This window comes from Pseudopodoces humilis, chromosome 18 (assembly GCF_049639895.1).
Source record: "Pseudopodoces humilis isolate 2021_Gansu_Grassland_sample_001 chromosome 18, ASM4963989v1, whole genome shotgun sequence".
Classification (NCBI taxonomy): Eukaryota; Metazoa; Chordata; class Aves; order Passeriformes; family Paridae; genus Pseudopodoces; species Pseudopodoces humilis.
This window is the reverse complement of record NC_142217.1, coordinates 16,073,554-16,093,632: the sequence shown is the minus strand read 5'-3', so window position 1 is coordinate 16,093,632 and position 20,079 is coordinate 16,073,554. Positions and strand designations below refer to the sequence as shown.

The 20,079-nt window shown below is 51.4% G+C and overlaps 1 protein-coding gene across 2 annotated transcripts in view; it reads left to right on the top strand.

Annotated features, from left to right (window-relative positions):
• CACNA1H (calcium voltage-gated channel subunit alpha1 H) overlaps positions 1-20,079 on the top strand; it is a 104,825-nt gene that overhangs the window by 61,668 nt on the left and 23,078 nt on the right. The window contains exons 13-23 of one of the 2 annotated variants that reach the window (XM_088063874.1): positions 1,226-1,316; positions 3,530-3,738; positions 6,025-6,450; positions 7,133-7,233; positions 7,582-7,705; positions 7,823-7,891; positions 8,001-8,185; positions 9,990-10,116; positions 10,443-10,568; positions 11,042-11,131; positions 12,284-12,476. In XM_088063874.1, the coding sequence (XP_087920000.1) occupies positions 1,226-1,316; positions 3,530-3,738; positions 6,025-6,450; positions 7,133-7,233; positions 7,582-7,705; positions 7,823-7,891; positions 8,001-8,185; positions 9,990-10,116; positions 10,443-10,568; positions 11,042-11,131; positions 12,284-12,476 (1,741 nt within the window). Of the gene's footprint in view, positions 1-1,225; positions 1,317-3,529; positions 3,739-6,024; positions 6,451-7,132; positions 7,234-7,581; positions 7,706-7,822; positions 7,892-8,000; positions 8,186-9,989; positions 10,117-10,442; positions 10,569-11,041; positions 11,132-12,283; positions 12,498-20,079 lie in introns of both variants that reach the window. The other variant, XM_088063873.1, reaches the window with a different exon arrangement.

The following is a 20,079-nucleotide window of genomic DNA, read 5'->3' as shown; positions in this document are numbered from 1 at the left end:
CCTGTGAACCACAGCAAACGCTCTCAGCCTGATGCCAGCTCCTGATCTGCCTCTGGAGCAAGTTTGCCAGGAATTTTCCTAGAAGAGAACAGACTTAAATGGCCACAAACCCATTTTTAGTACATTTGTGCTTCGTGCAAGTAGCCAGACTTCAAACAGGGCCGTAATTGCATATTTGTGCTTACACCGTTCCCATGTCATTTTGAAATCTCCCCCCAGAGCTGCTCTGGGAGAGCAGGAAAACCTTCCAAAATTGTGCAGATCTTTCATCCACTCTGCACTGGCGTTTCTGCTCTGAAACAAAGATGAATCAGGCAGCTCAAGCCTTTCGCTCATCCTGGCCGCGGCAGTTTGCAATAAATCACAGGCAAAATGAAGTTCATTGCCACTTCAGCACCGTGCCTCTGGAAATTGTGGGGATTTGTTCAGGCACCAGGCGAGGAACTGCGCTCCTTTTTCTGGGATCAGCTCTTCAATCCAGCCGTTTGCTGTGGATTTGCACAAATTCCTGCAGTCCTGAGGAATCCAGCCAGAGTCCTGCTGACATTCTGCTGGAATCCCTCCCCCAGCAAGGAGAGCCTGAGGCTGGCTCCTCTGGCCCAGGCTGATCGTTTCTGCTGGCAGATGTGTGCAAAGGGGAAAACGAGGTGGACTTCCAGCAGGAAAGGCAGGGTGAGGGTGGCTCTTCCCTGTCCTGAGACGCTGCAGGGCTGCCAGGCAAACTGGCCTCATTCCCTCTGCCTCAGGTTGCCAAGAGATTTCCCAAAACAATCTGTTCCCAGCCAGCACAAGCAAATCAGGGTTTCCAGATCTAAGTCAATTTTAAAGTGCTGTCAAACACAGGATTAAAACCCTCTGACATCCTTTGACATCAAACCCTCCGTGCTTTTAGCTGGGATCACGGAGAGAGCAAACAAGCAGCCCCACCATGCCAGGCTTTTCAGTCATTCCTGCAATTCCAGCTGCTCTGGGATGTTTTCCCCTGGGATCTGCTGTTCCAGGAGCAGTGTAGGAAGCACAGTGACATGGCAGGGACGCGGTGACAGCCACAGCATCTTCCTTTCTGTCCAGATGAGGGAAAACAAGGAAGAGGGACTCGCCTGGGATCATTCCCAGGGTGGTCTCAGAGGGAATTCGGTATAAACCACCCATGGGGAGCAGAGCTCTGAGCTGCTGAGGAATCCTAATGAATTGAGTCTGTTAATTACCCTCCTCCTCTCTGCAGGGAGATGCCAACAGGTCAGACACAGATGAGGACAAGACATCTGCCAACTTTGAGGACGAGTTTGAGAAGCTGAAAGACCTCAGAGCAACAGGTGGGGTTTTGTGCCTGCACTTTCCTGGGGATTTGGGAGATACAACTCTGCTTCCACAACAGAAGAACCCAGGTTTATTTGGCAATTAATCTGATTGCAAAGTGACCAGAGCAGCTCTGCAAAGCGTAGGGGAAGCTGGATGAGCACTGATATTTCCTTTAGACAGATGTTTTTTTCTAATTTAAACATCCCCAAGAATTTTTAGCTGTGTCTCCTCCTTCCCCCTGCACCATTAGCACAGAGTGCTTTGCTGACAGCAATGTTCTCACCCCACTTCTCGGCAGCTTTTCCAATCAATCATGTTCTCATCTGTTCCTTTTGGTTTCCCACACAAAATGCATTTGGGTGAGGTTTGATGGATGGAAAATGTTGCTGCTCATTTGTGTTCCAGGAGGTTCTGGCAGTCGATTTAGGGAAGGCCCACACTGCTCTGGTGTACCAAAAACATGGAATTGGAGGCGACAGCCTTCACTTTGCAGCCAGAGGGGTGACAAAGAGGGATCACACATTTTTAACAGTGAATGATGGCAAACAGGAGCCACTTCAGTTCCTGCTTCCTTTGATTCCCAGCTTGGGCTCTGTTAGGATCCCTCCAAATGCTTCTAAAACAGGATTTGTTTCAGCCAAGGAAATGCTGATTGTGGGGAGCAGGGGGAATTCAGCTGAGGAAGGGGCAGAAACATTTGTTGGGGAAGCTGAGGCAGAGCTGGATCACAGGAAGGTGATGGAGAAGCTCAGGCTGGGCACGAAGCAGCAAATCCCCAACACCAAGTGATCAAACATCCCTTGCAATGGGACAGGAATGAGCCCACGGGACCAAACCTGCACCAGCTTCAAATCAGGAGAGATTTCTGGGGGAAAGAAATATTGTCACCTCTGCTCAGGTGACACAGAGAGAAACCAGGGCTGAAGGTGCTGTCAGTCCACGTCCAGGAGTGATTGTGTCCAGGGGCCAAGTGATGACTCAACAGCAAAAAGGTTTCAGCAATTCCAGTGCAGAGCTCTTGGTGTTTAACTCAGAGGCAGGAGGGACGTGTTTGGCAGAGTAGCAAATTTTAGCTGAAATTTCCACCCTCGAGGTGAATTCCAGCATCCCCTTGGATTCCTGGGGTGCAGGTCAGGGATTTGTGCACAAACAGCAGCTGAACATATCCAATTAAAGCAAATTTTACTGCAAGAGCCCCCGGTGGAACAAACAGAGCAGGGGTGAGGCACCCAGTTGGATTTCTCCCTGCAGAAATGAACTGCTTCCCTTCTGATCCTTCCCCCTCCTCAAGGCTGGTTCTAAAATATCAGCTGATTCCTGATATGAAAGCAGAGCCCACTCAGCCCAGTAGAACAGGAATTAGTCCAGCTCTAGTGTGGGGTTTGGTTCTGTTACAGGGTTAGCTCTGGTTTGGTTCAGAGCAAATATTGGGTTTTGCAGCCTGTTCCTGCCCTACAGCTAAAATAGTTCATTTTTGGGATTTCCACAGTGCTGTGCAATTCCATTTCTGTTATGGGTGGGAAAAAGCAACTTCCATTTCCTGTTCCCAGTGTTTGCTGAGTGCTTCCCCACGTGTGAACTTCAGGCATGTCACAAAATCCTGAAACTCCAGACTCAGCTCAGACAGGAGCTGGAATCCCCAGGTGGAATTCAGCCTGGAAATTCTCAGCCAGCCCCAAAACTCAAATTCCACTCTCTAAATCCCAAGGAACAGAGACCAAAACTTCCTGGAAGTGCTCAAAGCTCCAGGGGCTTGGAGAAACCTGATCTAGTGGGAGGCATCCCTGCCTGTGGAAGGGGGCTTGGAATGACGGGATGGGATGGGATGGGATGGGATGGGATGGGATGGGATGGGATGGGATGGGATGGGATGGGATGGGATGGGATGGGATGGAATGAGATGGAATGAGATGGAATGAGATGGAATGAGATGGAATGAGATGGAATGAGATGGGTTGGGATGAGATGGGATAAGATGGGATAAGATGGGATAAGATGGGATGAGATGATCTCCAAGGTCCATTCCAAGCCAAGCCATTCCATAATTCCACGATTCCTTTGGAGGGCGCTGAGTTCCCAAAGGCTCCTTGAGAGATCGTGGCGTTCACCCGAAGCCTTTCAACACCATGGCAGGATCTCACTGCCCACAGCTCCGCTTGGCAGAGCTGCTGGAGGTCCCCAGCAGCAGGGTCCCCTCACGTGGTGTCCTCTGTCCCCCTGTGTGCAGAGATGAAGATGTACTCACTGGCTGTCACCCCCAACGGGCACCTGGAGGTCAGGGGAGCCGTGCCCCCGCCCATCATCATGCGCACGGCGGCCACCCCGATGCCCACCCCGAAGTGCTCCCCACACCTGGACTCCCTGCACGCCCTCGGGGACTCGAGGAGAGGCAGCAACGCCTCGCTGGACCCCACGGGCTACGACCAGAAGTCCTTGGTAGGTTCTTGTGGCCAGCAACATCCCCTCGGTGACGCAGAGCGCGGCGTCCTTGTCTCCAGGGATGTTCTGGGGTGGAAGGGACCCACGAGGATCGAGGGAATGGCCCTTACGGGGGTTGATCCCACGAGTTTGGTGTTACCAGCACCAGCTGAGCTCAGCCTGGGGTGGTGTGAGACACCGGGGATAGACGTTGCTGGAGAACAGAAAGGAGGCTGCGGGAGATGGGAAATGTAGGAAAAGCAGGAGGAGAGCAGAGCTGGGGTGTGCAGCGCTGGGCCAGGGCGGTGACAACAGAACAGCCAAGGACTCTGAGTCCATGGAAAGGGAAAACAGGGATCTACTGGGATTTTCCTGCCTGCTGCCCCACGGGAAGCTCTTGCCAAACCATCTCACTGGAGAGCCATAACCTTAACGAGTTCCATGACCCCAAGGAGGAGGAGCAGGAATCTTTTCCAGCCACACTGGCCTTTTGGGATGTCTTGGAGAAGCTGTCAGGTGTTGTGTGAGGATGAGATCTTCTTCCCCCCTGGTGTTTTAGGGGTGTATCTTGAATTTATGTTGTGTCAGGGGGATGAAACATTTTCCCTTGAGCTCTGGTTACGGTCCCACAGCCCTGCTGGAGGGGAAATCCAGGGAGCAAGGGGATGAGGGGGTTTGGAATGAGGAGATGGGATGAGATGATCTTCAAGGTCCCTTCCAAACCGAGCCATTCTATAACTCTGGTGCCTTTTGAGGGTCACTGGACAGAGGCTGGACAGAGTTAAAGGAATAAATTAGGGATTTATTAAAAGGCCTTCCAAGGATACACCTTGGGCAGTACAGGAGCCATGTGCTCTACCCAAGACAGACCCAAGATGGATGAGGGGCTCACGAGTTTTCACACTTTTATAAGTTCTGGTCCATTTCCACATCGGGGTTGATGTCCAATTCCAGCTGCAGGTGATGCAGTCCCATCCTCCCAGACTGCTCTCCTCAATTCGCTGCTGCCAACACTTCTTGGGCCCGAGGATGCAACGGTGTCCTTGGTTCTGGGGCTGGAGAAGGATTGTTGTGTCTGCCTGGGCCGTGAGGAGAACTTGGTGACACTTCATGTGAAGTTCAGAGTTAAATCCTTGGTTTTTGGGCTGGAAAAGGATTGTTGTGCCTGCCTGAGCTGTGAGGAGAACTTGCCAACACTTTATGTGAAGTTCTAATGTGCAGGATCCGAAAAATACGAAAGCTAAAACTTAAGGCATCAATTCCATGATTCCTTTGGAAGGCACTGAGTTCCCAAAGGCCCCTGAAGAGGCTGTGATGCTCCCCCGATGCCAGGACTGCAGCAGGGGGTCGGCAGGGCAGCTCCGAGCACGCGGGGAGCGGAGGCAGCAGCGAAGGCAGGGTGGATTGCTGCTGCTGTTTATCCATCCCACTCCTCTGCTCCGTAACTGCGAGCTCATGTTCGAATCAAGGCAGCAGACCGTGAAGGCACCTCACGCCCAGGCACAGCCACCATCCCCCTTGCTAAGCTGCTTAGTCAACCTAATGCCTTTGAAAAGAAAACAGAGCTGACTGCTCCTTGCCTGGGGCTTCCATGGGATTGTGAGCTGCTGGAGAGGGATGTTCATCCTGCCAATCCTCTCTCGGGGAGCGCGGCAGGGCCACCAGCCACAGGCAGATGAAGTATGCAGGGGAGAACTGGCCAGCGCTGAGGAGGAGGAGGAGGAGGAGGAAGGCAGTTTCTCCTTGGTTTGTGTTGGGAGGAAGCCACGGAGGGAAAAGGGAGTTTTCCTCCTGGCTTTTCTGCCATCCTGGGAATTGCCTGGGACCTGCCCAAGTGCGCCGACACGCACTGAAAGTTGTGGAGGAGAAACATTCACTCCACTTCCTCCCGCAGCAAATGGAAGGAAAGTAATGGAAATAGGGGCACAATTCCCAGCAGGCACTCAGGTGACTCAGGTTCCCTTGGGAAGGCAGGGAAGTTGTCAGCTGAAACAACCTAAACGTGAGCAAAGAACGTGCCGGTTCAGCAAAATGCCGCTTGTTGATGTCTTTGGGTTCATTTTTTATGGAGAGCTGGTGTTGCCAGGGAGCCACCAGGACAGAGGGGTGGTGGCCATGCTCCAGGTGTGGTCCAGGACCACCTTCAGCGTGGCCTTGGCCGGGTGCTCCCATCTCAAGGCAGGAATCGGAGCGGTGCCAAAAGCGGGAATGGGAGGCCGTGACTTTCACCAATCTGGCCAAAACGCCCCAACCCTTTGTCTCCCTCCTGCAAACACCCCCTCCCACGCCTGCCTTCTCTCCCAGTCCAGCCTCCGCAGCTCCCCCTGCACCAACTGGGGCACCAGCAGCAACTGGGGCAGCCGCCGCTCCAGCTGGAACAGCCTGGGCAGGGCGCCGAGCCTCAAGAAGAAGAACCAGTCGGGAGAACGGGAGTCGCTGCTGTCCGGAGAGGGAAAAGGCAGCACGGACGACGACTCGGACGACGCCAAGTCCAGCACGCTCAGCCGGCCCTCGCTGCCCCACCGGGCGGAATCCCTGGATTACCGCGGCTCCCAGGAGCTGCCGGAGCTGCTCCGGGTGCCCTCCGTGCGCCAGCTGGGGCTGGGCCCCGCGGCCCTGCTGCCCGCCGAGTTCCGCGACTGCAACGGCAAGATGGGCCACGCCGAGTTCTTCCTCAGGGTGGACGGGCACAAGGAGGACGCCCTGGACTACGAGGATGACATGGAGGATGTGAGTCCTGCGGGAGCTGCGGGCTCGTGCTTTAAGTGGCTTTTCCGTCCCCGAAAGGATGGGTGAAAATCCGGCGTGGAAATATCGCCTCAAGGATGGGGTTGGGAACGGCGATCCCGAGCTGAGGGATGGGCCTTTACTTCCTGAAAGATCCCTTTTTTTAAGAGATCTTTTTTTGGGCTGTGGCACTGAAGTGGTTTTACCTGTGAGGTAAAACTTCCTTTTTTCCAAAAATGCCTCATTTTTGGGTCGGTTGGGATTGTCCCCCTGGCCCAGGATGCCTCCAAAAATGAGCTGCAGACACAAAGGGTGAATGGCTTTACTCACAGCAGCTGTTTGGTGTCATGAAAGCTTGAAAGCCTAAAAAGAAATGTATTCCACTTAACTTTTTTTGGCTGCTTGAGGCCTTTTTGGGTTTGGCACAACTCTGTATCTCAAAATGACACCTTCCCAGAAGTCTTGCTTTGTCCTGTCCATCTCTCCCCTTTTCCCACCCCTTTCCTCCTTATTTTCCTGGACAAATGTGACAACAGCCACCACAGCTCTGTCCCAAAAGCTGTGAGTGCCCACAGGCACAATGAAAAGCCATTTACTGCCCCCCTCCTTCCAAAAATACACCGTGAAAGTTGAAGAGGCAGGGAAATAAAAGAGGAAGAAAAGGTGTTCCTTCTTTTTTATCCAGAGTTATTGCTACCGGATCCGCAAAGCCCTGGAGCCCTACAAACCCCAGTGGTGTAAGACTCACGAGGACTGGTCCCTCTACTTGTTTTCCCCACAGAACAGGTAAGACATTCCAATGAAATTCCAGCAGGTGTTTGAGGTAATGGAATATTGCATTCCCGGCGAGTCTCCCCTTGGGAAAAATCCTTGGGAGTTTTAGAAATGCAGTTCCTGGTTTTGAAGGAAAGTTTTCAGTTTGGTGTGGGTGTGTGGGCTCACGCCACTGCTCTCAGGGGTTTAGCCAGCATTAGTAATAATTAATAATTAATGATAATCATGGCCGAAGCCTGTGGAGATGCTGCCTCACCATCTGGGCTGGTGCTGGTGGCACATCAAGCAGAGGGGTTTTTGGGGAGGGGTCTATTCCTGACCCAAACTTCTGAAGGATCTGCTTTTCCCACCTCTCTCCAGGTTCCGAGTGATGTGCCAGAAGGTCATTGCCCACAAAATGTTTGACCACGTGGTGCTGGTCTTTATCTTCCTCAACTGCATCACCATAGCTCTGGAGAGACCAGACATCGACCCCCTGAGCACGGTGAGAGGTTCTCCTTCCTCCCTCCCCCACTCAGATCTTCATCTCCTCAGGACCAGACCCTGCAAGATAAATGTTGGGTTTCTAACTCGTCTGTCTTTGTTGTTCTGTGTTTTCCAGGAAAGGATATTCCTGAGTGTCTCTAATTACATCTTCACTGCCATCTTTGTGGCTGAAATGATGGTTAAGGTAATTAGAGCTTCATCCCGTGGCCCAGAGCAAATCCTGGCAAAGACCAGACCATGCCAGAGCTACGATCTGGGTGAAGATTTCAACGTCTCCCTTCTCCTGGCTGCAGGTGGTAGCTCTTGGCTTTTTCTCTGGGGAGAACACGTACCTGCAGAGCAGCTGGAACGTCCTGGATGGAGTCCTGGTCTTTGTATCCATCATTGACATCATTGTGTCCATGGCATCAGCAGGAGGAGCCAAAATCCTGGGAGTCCTTCGTGTGTTGAGGCTTCTGCGGACCCTGAGACCTCTCCGGTAGGCGCTGATAAATCAGAGAGTTTGGGAAATGCACACGGTCTTGCTTAATAACACCAAAAACTGAAACACAACAGGGTAGAAACATCTTTGGGGATCCCCAAACTCGGTGAGAAACAGCTGGAAAAGAGTGACATGAATTCCAATTCATCTTCTCCAGCTCGGATATGCGCGGTTGGAGCGTGGAGTGAGAGGTGTTGTCATAATCCGGAGTGAGCACGGTCAGAGCCTCCTCCACTCTGATTCTATCAGCCCTTCCCAATCACTCTGGCTCCTTCTTCGACTGCACAACCTCCCAGGCACTCCCCAGCAAAGAGGGGTTTGCAGTGGAACGGGTGCTGACGAGGATTTGATGAGCTCCAGCATCATTCCCTGTTCTCCTGAGCCTGCCAAACTTCCCTGCAGAGCAGCTCCTCCCTCAGCCAGGCACAGGAGGGCACAGCCTCCGGTGTTCAGGAGCAGGAGGAAAGGGAATTTGTATTTTGGTTATGATTAGCCAATAAAGAGGGATAATGCTTGGGGGGGAGCGATTTGGATCAGCTCCTGTTCTGTTGTCATCCTGCTTGGCAAGAAGCAGGAGCCTTTTTTTACTGAAATTTCAGGGGAATGAGACAATCACCTGCAAAAAGCTGGAAACTTTCTGGGAGAGTGATAGGAAGAGGGGAATCTTTTAGACCACAAAAACAACAGCTCTTTGTGCTCTGTGTCACCTTAGTGAGAAGGAAATCAGTGTTTGTGGCTCCTCGCTGTTCTGCTGCTGGCACCAGGGTCCCCTGGCAGCGCTGGCTCCCCAGGACACCCCGGACAAGTCACTCTGTGTGACCCACACAAGTGGGAACAGAATTCGGGGCAGCTCTTGAGGAAAGGGAAAGGGCAAAGAGGGAATTGGTCGTTGAGAATAACTAGGCCAGATCCTATGAATAGAAAGGAAGTCATCACCTCTCACCACGGCCTCACCGAGCACAGGGTGGCTCCAGGGACCATTCCCAACACTTTGGAGGTGCAGTTCAGTCTCCACGTGATTTCTCTCAAACAAGACCCTGTGGAAATGCTGCAGCACAAAACCCTTTTCTCTGGGCTTGGCAGGCACAAGGCATCATTGTGAGCTGCAGCTCCCTGCAAGGACTCACCCTCCACAAGCCCATCCTAAAAACAACTTTGAGGTTTTTCAGGCTGAACTCCCACCTGGCCCTTCCCAGGGAAGCTTGGCTTGGGCTGGCTCCACTCCCACTCCCCCAGGGGAGGGCAGTGCATTCCCCCAGGCTCTCCTCCAGGAAAGCAACACTTCTGCTCTTCCTGACACCCCAAACCTGCCTCAGAGCACCCAAATCTGCTTCCCGACGGGATTGACCTGTGGAGCTGTTGGTCACAGACTCCTGTTAGCTACGTGCCAGTTCAGGAACTAATTAGGAACCAGATTGGAATTGCTCTGTTTGGAAAGTTGTCACGGCCAGTGCTGCAGAAAGAGCACCAGATGTGCTCCCCAGGCCCCCTGGGAAGCTGCTCACGTGCTGGGAGAGGAAGGAGGGTCCTGCCTGTGTCCCTGTGCTGGGATCAGAGCCCTTGGAGCGACCACGCTCCTGGAGTGAGGCACAAACCTCACCGTGGGAACTCTGTGATATCCTGTGGGTCTCCCCTCCTCACCCTGCCCCAGCTGCCGCTGTTTGAATTCCATCTGATGTGGTTGGGAATGTTCTGGCTGTCTGAAGAAATCCCTGCCTGGCAGAGCAGAGGAGAAGCAGCTGGGTGGTAACAGGACGTGCGTAAAAATTAAAAGTTTCATTGTCTTGGCTTTTTTTTCCAGAGTCATCAGCAGAGCCCCAGGTCTGAAGCTGGTGGTGGAAACCTTGATCTCCTCCTTGAGGCCCATTGGGAATATTGTTCTCATCTGCTGTGCTTTCTTCATTATCTTTGGGATTTTAGGGGTTCAGGTAGAGTATTTCTCTCCCCTGAAAGTGACTGCTGCAAAAGAAAAGCTGCTTTTCTCAGCTGCCAGGGTTGAGGTGGAAATAATGAGCTGAAATGCATCCAGAGGAAGATTTCAGTTTGTGGAGAAGAGCCAGGTTTTAGGAGAAATGATCCAGGGTGGGGTTGGCAGCTGCTCCCAGCAAGGATGTCAGGATGAGGAGAACAGACAGACCTCCCTGCTGAACCCTGCTAAAGGAATGAAAGATAAATCAGAAAACAGACTTTTCAAAGCTGCTTACTTTTTGTTCTTTTTTTCTTTTTTTTTTTTAATTTGTGTTTTCAAATGCAGCTTTTTAAAGGCAAGTTCTACTACTGTGATGGCCCTGATGTCAAAAACATCACCACGAAGGCTGACTGCACCAACGCTCACTACAAATGGGTCCGGAGGAAGTACAACTTCGACAATTTGGGGCAGGTAAAGTCCTCCCTGCAGGGATTTTCTGTGCAGATTTTCATGGATGAACACTAGAAATGTGTGGCTTCAGGAGGGTGTGGAGCCTCCATCATAGGAAGTTTCCAGAATTGATGTTGTGATCATCGATCAGTGGGTTAATATTTACACTCGGTGATCTTTGAGGTCTTTTCCATCCTTGGTCAGTCTATGACTTTATCTGGAAATCTCTTGTCTTTTAGCCTAAATGTGTAAAAATGGATCAGATCAACTCTTGATCTCTTGCTAGGGTTGTACATTCCTTAATTTTAGGAATGTTGTCCTAAATGTCCTAAAGCTTTGGGATGCAATCCCTCAACTGCCCCTTTTATCTTCTTGATTCTTCTGCTTGCAAATGAGGAAAATAAAGCATTTTACAGTGGCTGAAAAAGGAGGAGTTGGGAGTTTCTTCTCTGGGGACTGAAAGGCAAGACCAAGCTCTTCTGTCCATTTTGCAGGCCCTGATGTCCCTGTTTGTCCTCTCCTCCAAGGACGGCTGGGTGAACATCATGTACGACGGGCTGGACGCCGTGGGTGTCGACCAACAGGTACCTGTCCTGCAGAGCCCAGCTCTGCCCCTTCTCCAGCCCCAGGCCTGGGGACTCCAGGCTTTTTGAAATCCCAGGAAGGAGCAGAGCTGTAGAACCTCCTTGAGGTCCATTTATTTGCTTTCCCATTTTTTGGAGTTCCTTTTCCATGGCTGCTTCCCATGTAGGACAAACTCTGACGCGTCCTACTTCAGAGGATGTAGAATGAATCAGAATGAGGGTACTTGAGGATGGGAAACCACCAGGAATGTTGTGAAAAAAAGCATTCAGCTGGTGAGTTTCGTGGCATTTTCCGTGGGAAGTCGAGTCTCGCATGAGTAGGACCCACCCAGAGCCACAGAAGTGCTTTGGACTTCATTTCCCCCACTTCTGAAGATCTGGTAACAACTGAGAAACATTAAGCAGGAGCCCACATCTGAAAAAATAAAAATCTGGAGCCTATCTTTAGCTTGAAACAATCTTGCTGGTGGGATGATGCTCATCCACTGAGATTTATCTGAAGTTGTGTGAAATAAATGCCAAAAGAATGAAACCCTGTAAGGGAGTTTTGGGTGGGTTTTGCACAAAACAGTAAAATTTTAGTCAGTGAGAAGGTGAATGAGAGGAACATACTTGGGGAAAAAACTCCTTCCAGTCCTCTCCTCCTCCCCAAAATGAGGGGAAAAGAGGGGGTAAAGGGGGAAAATACTCAAAGCCTGCAAATAGGGCTGGATTTCTGGGAACGGTGAGTGACTGGAGCAGTGCTGGCTGTTCCCAGACCACTTTTTGTGGGATTTAGGAATCATTCCTGCAGTCAAAACAACTTCCAGTTGTTTTTCTTGATTCCAGATGAACCAAAATCCATAAAAACAGAGCTCTGGGGTTTTCCTCCTAATCCAAGTGGTGACAAGAGGCACCACAAACACACCCAGAGGCTTGGGGACACTGCAGGAATTCCCTGGATAATTCCTGACAGGAAAAAAGGCTGCAGGAAAAACAGTGGAAGGGGGATTTTATGGAATCTTCCAGATTTTTTTTCCATGGATAGGAAGAAATGTTGCTCCAAAGTGGATTTTGAGTATAGGGCAGCAACTTCTGCTCCAGAAGAACTTGTTGCTCCAAAAACCTGACTTAACCCACCGGCTCTGCTCCCTCGTTTTTCCCTCCCCCCAGCCCATCCAGAACCACAACCCTTGGATGCTGCTCTACTTCATCTCCTTCCTGCTCATCGTCAGCTTCTTCGTGCTCAACATGTTCGTGGGGGTGGTGGTGGAGAACTTCCACAAGTGCCGGCAGCACCAGGAGGCGGAGGAGGCGCGGCGCCGGGAGGAGAAGCGGCTGCGCCGCCTGGAGAAAAAGCGCAGGAGTAAGGAGATGTACCTGTCTGGTCGGTAGAGTGCCTTACAAACCAAAATCTTTCTGAGCCCTGCCTGCTCCCAAAGCGAGATTTCCTGTTCACTTCTGTTGTTGTTGTGGTTGTGGTTGGGGTTCAGGAGGTTGCGTTGCTTCGTTGCCTCTTTGGTGGTGCCTTAAGGCTCGGGTTGGTGACACCGTGGGATTGTCCTGGTGGGAAGCGTTGCCTGTTCACCTGCCCAGGGAGAAAATCCTCCTCCAGCAGAGCCCTCTGTGAGAGGCCCCGCTGTCCCAAGCACTGAGGGACACGGGGGTGAACGGCTGCCAGGTTCCCCCCGTGCCTTAACGCGCCGCCTGCATCAGAGGATGGCGGTGGGGTTAGATTTGGGAATTCTTTCCTTGGATAAAACAGTTTTTGATGCTATTTGGGAGTCCTGGAGCATGGCCCCGCATGCCACAGACACTGCATGGGGGCATGGACAGAGCCACGGCCTCCGTGGCACTGCAGGGAGAATTCCTCTCGGGAGGATGTCCGTGACAAGAGATGCTCGTCCCATTCCAGGCTGGGACTCAGTCCTGGGACTCGTTTTGTCCTTGGAACACTGGTCAGGGGCAGGGCCATTAGCCAAAAAAAGGCCTTTAGCCAAGATTTCCTTCTCAGTGGATCTAATAGGGACCATCAAACCCCAAAACCACCTGAGCCTGTGCTCCTTTCCTGCCCCAAACCTGTTCCTTCCCACCTCCCCTGGGACAAGCTGCCCTCAGCACCAAGTGGATATTCCCAGGAAAACTGCCAGGAAAGCAGCCCCAGCTCTCCCAGAAGTTTCACTGAGCAGGGAGAACTTGCCAGGCATTTTTTGAGGAGTGAGCAAACCTGGCTTGGCCACCGAGATCAAAGCCGAGCTTAGTCAGGGGTAAGGCCGAGCTTTGCTGGCCCTGTTTGCTTGCAGCAGTGCTGTGACTCTGCCTGGCCGTGTCATCTCCTGGAAGGACCAAAAACTGTGACAAGTTGCTTGTGTCCCACACACCAAGCCATGGAAATCCATTTCCAGCTGGAAAAACAGCCCAGCTCCAAGGACACGGCAGGTACGGGCTGTGCTGGGAGAGACCCCATCCCATTCCCTGCATCCCTCCCGGCCTGAGGCAGGAGCTGGGTCCCTCCCAGCGCCTCTCCTGCTCCTCTGGTGCTCCTTGCTGGAGCCAGGGGACACCTCAGCACTAAGTGGTGGCACTGTTGTCCCCACAGGACCTTAATGACACCACAGGGAGGGCCAAGCCCATTTGATTTTAGCCAGTTCAGTGCCTGGCTCAAAATGAAATCCAGCTCAGACACTTGAGTCTCTCCAGAGATTTCCAGGAGTTCAAATGCAATTTCCTTCCCCCTTTTCCCATTTTGCTTTGGCAGTCTGAGGGTGGAAATACTGAAGGCAGCATTTCCAGCACAGGGAGGAGAATCAGTTTTAGGGTCCCAAGGGTCCTCCTTGTGCAGCTTCTACCCCGATGTGCTGACCTAAAAGACATTCAGATAAACTCGAAGTTTATATGAAATTTTTAACAAAAAGCCATTTTAAACATCCTTAGAGAGAACAGGGGCACAGGTATGGAGGCACAGCTCAGTTCCTGATTAGGAAATAAATCTTATTAAAGCCTGGCTGTGACTCCACAGCTCAGACACCAGAAAGAGCCAGTCCTTGTCAAAGTGATGGACACTGTGACATTGTCCCTCTTTCTCCACCACCTCCAAGGAGCTATTTCAGGCCAGCCATGGCACAGATGAGCCTTGTAGCATTTCATGGAGAGCACGCAGGGAGGAGGACAGATTTCTGGAAAGGGATCAAGTCAATAGAGCAGCTGAGCAGTGAAACATTTGGCCATGTGCTGGGCTTCCAGAAGGTTCCCTGAAAGTGTCTGGCTCTACCTGCAAGGACAGCTGGGCATCCAAACTGGAGCTGTTAACGAGGGGAACCCAAATATCTACGGCACATTTGGAAAAATGCTGTTTCCATCTCAAGGGATTATTTTTTTGTTTCAACTGGGAGGGGTTTGAACCTCCTGGGTGCTTGAGGTGGTGATGGATTTGATGAAAAAAAACCATGGCAGGCTCAGAAAGATGCGAGCTGTGACTGTGGGCAGCGTGTGTGCGCTGGTGGGATCTGCATGGTGACAGCAGCTGGCAGCTTCCTCTGCTTCCATGTGCCCCTTGCACCGCTTCCATGTGTCCCAGCACTCTGTGTCACCCCTGTGGAGCAGCAGGAGAGAGCCTGGGAGAGGAGGGAGGAAACGTGGGATGGCTGAGAGAGAGATCCCTGCTTTTAACTCAGCATTCCCAGCGTTGGACAGAGCAGGAGAGGAGGAAGAGTTTGTGTTTTAACAGGAGGAAAATCCAGCCTAGGCCACAAATGCACGCTCTGGGCTCGCTGTCTGCCTGGCACCTTGTCCGTGTGTCCTGTCCCCTGTCTGTGGTGTGCCCTGCTCCCCTGGGGATGGGCTGGGGGATCTGTCCCAACCTGCACACACAAAAATGCACCATGGAGCTGTGGCAGGCTGGGCTTGGGGCTGGCAATGGCCTAAACCTCAGCTGGGTGATCCTTGGTGCCAGTCCCAGGCTGGATCCAGGATCTGGGGCCTGGAAATCCAGCAGAAGGATTGCTCTGTGGAAAACACAGCCCTGGGATGGGTTAAATCTCAGCTGAGTGCTCCTGGGACAAATCCCAGGCTGAATCCAGGATTTGGGGCCTGGCAGAGGGATTGCAGAAAACACAGCCCTGGGGTGGGTTAAACCTCAGCTGGGTAATCCTTGGTGCCAGTCCCAGGCTGGAGCCAGGGTTTGGGGCCTGGAAACCCAGCAAGAAGGATTGCTCTGTGGAAAACACAGCCCTGGGATGGGTTAAATCTCAGCTGGGTGATCCTTGGTGCCAATCCCAGGCTGGATCCAGGACTTGGGGCCTGGCAGAGGGATTGTTCCATGGAGAACACCGCCCTGCAGCAGGACCCAGCTCCTCAGGTGGGATGGGGAGTCATCCATCACCTGCTTTGGGGTTATTTTTTGGCTGGAAAGTCCCTCTGAGCCCAATTCTGTGCTGTCACCACCTCAGATCTTTCCAAAACATTTCTGCTTTCCCATCCAAGGGCCACTTTGCTGAAGGGATTGGCAGCAGGTTCACTCTGCTCAAGGAGAGCAGAGGGCAGGGGGTGAGGACACTGAGAAATGCATTTGATGTGGTTTTAAAGGCAGAACTGCTCGGTGAACTTTTTATGTGAAGGGAAAAAAAAAATTCAAGATAAACCAGAATTTTTTCCTGACGCTGTCCCTGCTCCATCCATTATATCCAAGTGTAATTTAACAATCCTGCTGCTCTGAGCCTTTTAATGAGCTTCTCAGAAGACACAGACTGAAACCAGCCTCCCCAGATTGAAGGTTTTGATTAAAAACACTTGATCAGTGTTTTTAATCAAACAAACACAGATCAGCTTGATCTCCTCTGCCTGTGGGATCCAGGGCCAAATCCAGCCCTCCTGGATCTGCCATGTCAGGTCAGCTCTGGACTTCAAAGGCTGCAGGAGGGTCTGGGGCTGAAAGCAGAGCAGGAAAAGCTGGAAAGACTGGAAATCACAGCTCCAGCTGGGAGCACAGCGCCTTTCAGTGTCCCTTTGGGAAGACCCCAAAAAACTGAGGATTCAGAAATGCTTTTTCCTGATTTCAGCTCTATGAGAGGAGAGTGGCCACAAATCTGTTCCTCCGAGGCTTTTCCCTCCAGAGCTGGGAATTGTGGAAGGACGAGGCACATTTTAAGCCCCAGCAGAGGTGCCTGTCAAACCTTTCTCTGGAGGGTGGCACATGGTGATATTTCAATTTAAACATCCTCTCAGCACCACGGCCCTCTCTGTACCCAGCAGAATCACTTGAGCTGGAACTCCAGTTTTGGGGTGCTGTATCCCTGAGTGTCCAGAGTTTCCAAGCAGGGAATTATCAAACCCTGCTGCTTGTTTTTCCAGGCAGCTGCAGGTACAGAGCTGCTCTGTTCCAGGCATGAATAACCCCATTAGGGCTTTCTAATGTTTCATGCAGAGCGCTGTAATGGAGGAGCTGGAGCTGGGAATTGTAATGCCAACTAAAAATGCTTTTAAGCCAGGGGATGGGGCTTCATTAATTTCCATGTCAGCAGAACCACAAGCAAAGTTGAAATACTCTGCAGAGAGCTGAGAATCAAGTATTAGCCAGCATCTAATAGTGGCAGGAGGAAAGGCTGGGATTTTCCTTTTTTCATCAGTTTGATGGTTTCTTTTTTTCCCTCCTGCATTTCCACCAGTTGAAACCAGCAGCTGAAGGGAAACTTGTTTGTGTTTAATGGAGAGAGAGGATTTACAGAGCACGGAGTGCCAGGGCAAGGGGAATGACTTCCCACTGCCAGAGGGCAGGGTTATGGGATAATGGGAAGGAATTCCTCCCTGGGAGGGTGGGGAGGGGCTGGGATGGAATCCCCAGAGAAGCTGTGGCTGCTCCTGGATCCCTGGCAGTGTCCAAGGCCAGGTTGGACAGGGCTTGGAGCACCCTGGGACAGTGGAAGTGTCCCTGCCATGGCAGGGCTGGCACTGGATGGGCTTTGAGGTCCCTTCAACCCAACCCATTCCATGGTGACAGAAATCTGCCAGTTGGCTGGTGGGAGCCTCACCCCAAAAACGATTTGCCCAGAGAAGCTGAGGCACAGGCTGTGTTCTGCCTGCTGGGATTGACAATGGATCCGGTGTCCCCTGGGTGCTGGGCCCACATCCCATGGAGCAGCCTCCTCCTCATCCAGGTTCTCCCACAGATCCCACAGCCCTGCAGTCAGGGTGTGTGCAGTGAGCCCTCAACACAATTTGGGGACTTAAAATTCCCTCTAAGAGTTAAAAACATCAGCTGAGAGGAGCCCAGAGGTCTTTGCTGTGCTGTCAACAGAGGTAAAACTTCCTGAAGGGATTGGGAATGCCCAGAGCTGAGGCCCTGGAGCTCTGGAACGCTGCCTCCATCCTGCCAGAGCTGTGTGGGGCTGCTCTCCCTCTGCTCCCAGCCTGCTGCAGCCCCTCTGCCTTCCTGGGATCCCTGATCCAGCCCTGGCTCCTTGGGCACATCCCTGGGCACATCCCGGCTCTTTCCAGGCACATCCTTGGGCACATCCCTGGACACATCCCTGGGCACATCCCGGCTCTCTCCAGGCACATCCCAGCTCTCTCCAGGCACATCCCAGCTCTCTCCAGGCACATCCCAGCTCTCTCCAGGCACATCCCAGCTCTCTCCAGGCACATCCCAGCTCTCTCCAGGCACATCCCAGCTCTCTCCAGGCACATCCCAGCTCTCTCCAGGCACATCCCAGCTCCCTCGGCCAGCCTGGCACGGTCAGCATCTCCTTGAGTGGACATTGCATGGGGTCCCCCCTGAGCATGGCTGCACGTGGTTTTGTCCCCTCTGTCACCTCCCTCCCAGCTGTCCTTGGATGTTTTCCCCCTGTGGGAATTCCCTTACTCTGGCTTTGGGTTGTGTGCATCCTACAGGAGCCAGGCTTCTCCCAGAGTCTCCTTGGGATAAGCCTGTCCTAAGTTTTCCCAGCAGGAATTTGAGCGTGGTCTGTGAGTCCCTGGGGAACAGCCCCACCTTTGGGTCTGGCTGCCTCCTCCTGGGTTTTTCCCTCTCCAGCCCTTGGACTGAGGAGCTGTGATGCTGCCAGGGAATTTAGGAGGTTTTCAGCTCAGTGCCTGACAGTGGAAAATGTCTTCTTGTGATTTTCCTCCTGTAATTAGTTAAAAAACAGAATCAACACCTGATCTTTTGCTGAATAGTGAATAAATCTGGAATTTGGGCAGGTAATGGTGGTTAAAACCACCTGCAACCTCTTTTTTTATGTGCTACCCAGCTCATGTCCTGGAATCCATTAATCAACCAGGCATCATTAATAAATTGTCCCTTAATATAACATTTAACTATTAAGGGTGTTCTCAGACCTCCCAAGGAGTTATTTGCACTCCCAAGAAGACATTTCTCTAAAAATAAATTTTAAAAAAAAGTAGAAAAAAAAAAAAAAGAACAAGGATGTTATAATCCTGAAAACACATGAAAGCACATCGTACAGGCTGAAATAAATATTATACTGCAATGTTTTTATTATTATTTTTCAGGCAGGCTGAGCTCAGTAGCAGAGACAGCCCCAGCAGTCCAAGATGACTCGTAGGATTAAGGCACATGAAAGCAACAGGGAAAAAAAAAAGTATTCAAAAACAACTCTGCCTGCTTTCATCTTGTTTTTCCACACCCCTTAGCAGAAAAATAAAAAAGCCTTGGTGACCCTGCTCAGAAGGAAATGTTTTTCAAATGCTTCTACTGTACTTTTAACTACCAGGAAAAAAAAAAAGGTAGTTGAAAGAGAGCTGCAGATCCTGTTTCCCTTTATCCAATTAATTTTAAGGTTTTGGATTCTGATCTGGCATCAGTTGCACCAAAAAAAAAACAAAACTCCCACATTTCAAGAGTCCTTCCATCTGAAAGGTATTAGGAGGATGAGAGGAGCGGGAGATGGATTTCAGGAGGACACCGAGTGCTTCTGAACTGATTTCCCTCCTTATTTTCAAGGTGAAGCGAATTTATCTGAGCTCTTCATGCATTTAAAGCTGAACTCACTGAAATATTTGCAAAATCCCCTCCCTGTGAGGAACAGATCCTGCTCTGGCTTGGTGTGACCTCGGTGTCTCTTCCACTTGTAAAACCCACAGTAATGCTGCCTTGGCCTTGTGTAAACTCTGAATATTTACATTTCTGGAGTTTGAAAGGAATTTGACTCCACGCTGTGGTCACACTTGCACTGGAGAGAGGCGCAAGCAGTAAATGCAGTCCTGGGCTCCAAACATTCTCCTTGGAACACTCCCAGGAATTTGGTCACAGGCAGAAATTTCCATGTTTCAAAGAGAAAAAAGGAGGAATCACCAGCAGAGATAAAAACTTCAGGGCTGTCCTGGGAGGCAGGATCACCAGGGATCACACAGGGGTCACTCAGGAATATTTCAGGGATCACACAGGGATCACACAGGGATAATTCATGGATCACGTAGGGATCTCTCAGGATAATTCAGGGATCATGAAGGGATAATTCAGGGATCACTCAGGGATCACTCAGGAATAGTTCAGGGATCACTCAGGGATCACTCAATGATTATTCAGGAATCACTCAGAGATCACTCAGGAATAGTTCAGGAATCACTCAGAGATCACTCAGGGAGAATTCAGGGATAATTCAGGAATAATTCAGGGATCACTCGAGGATAATTCAGGGATAATTCAGGGGTCACTCAGGGATAATTCAGGGATCGCTCAGAGATCACTCAGGGATAATTCAGGAATAATTCAGGAATCACTCAGAGATCACTCAGGAATAATTCAGGGATAATTCAGGGATCACTCAGGGAGATTTCAGGGATCACTCAGGTATAATTCAGGAATCACTCAGAGATCACTCGGAGATAATTCAGGGATAATTCAGGAATCACTCAGAGATCACTCAGCCGCTTCCCACGGTCTGTCCAGCTCCGTTCCCCACCTCATCTCCGAGCAGGAGGTGACCTCCAGGCCGCCAGGGCACGGCCCCTTG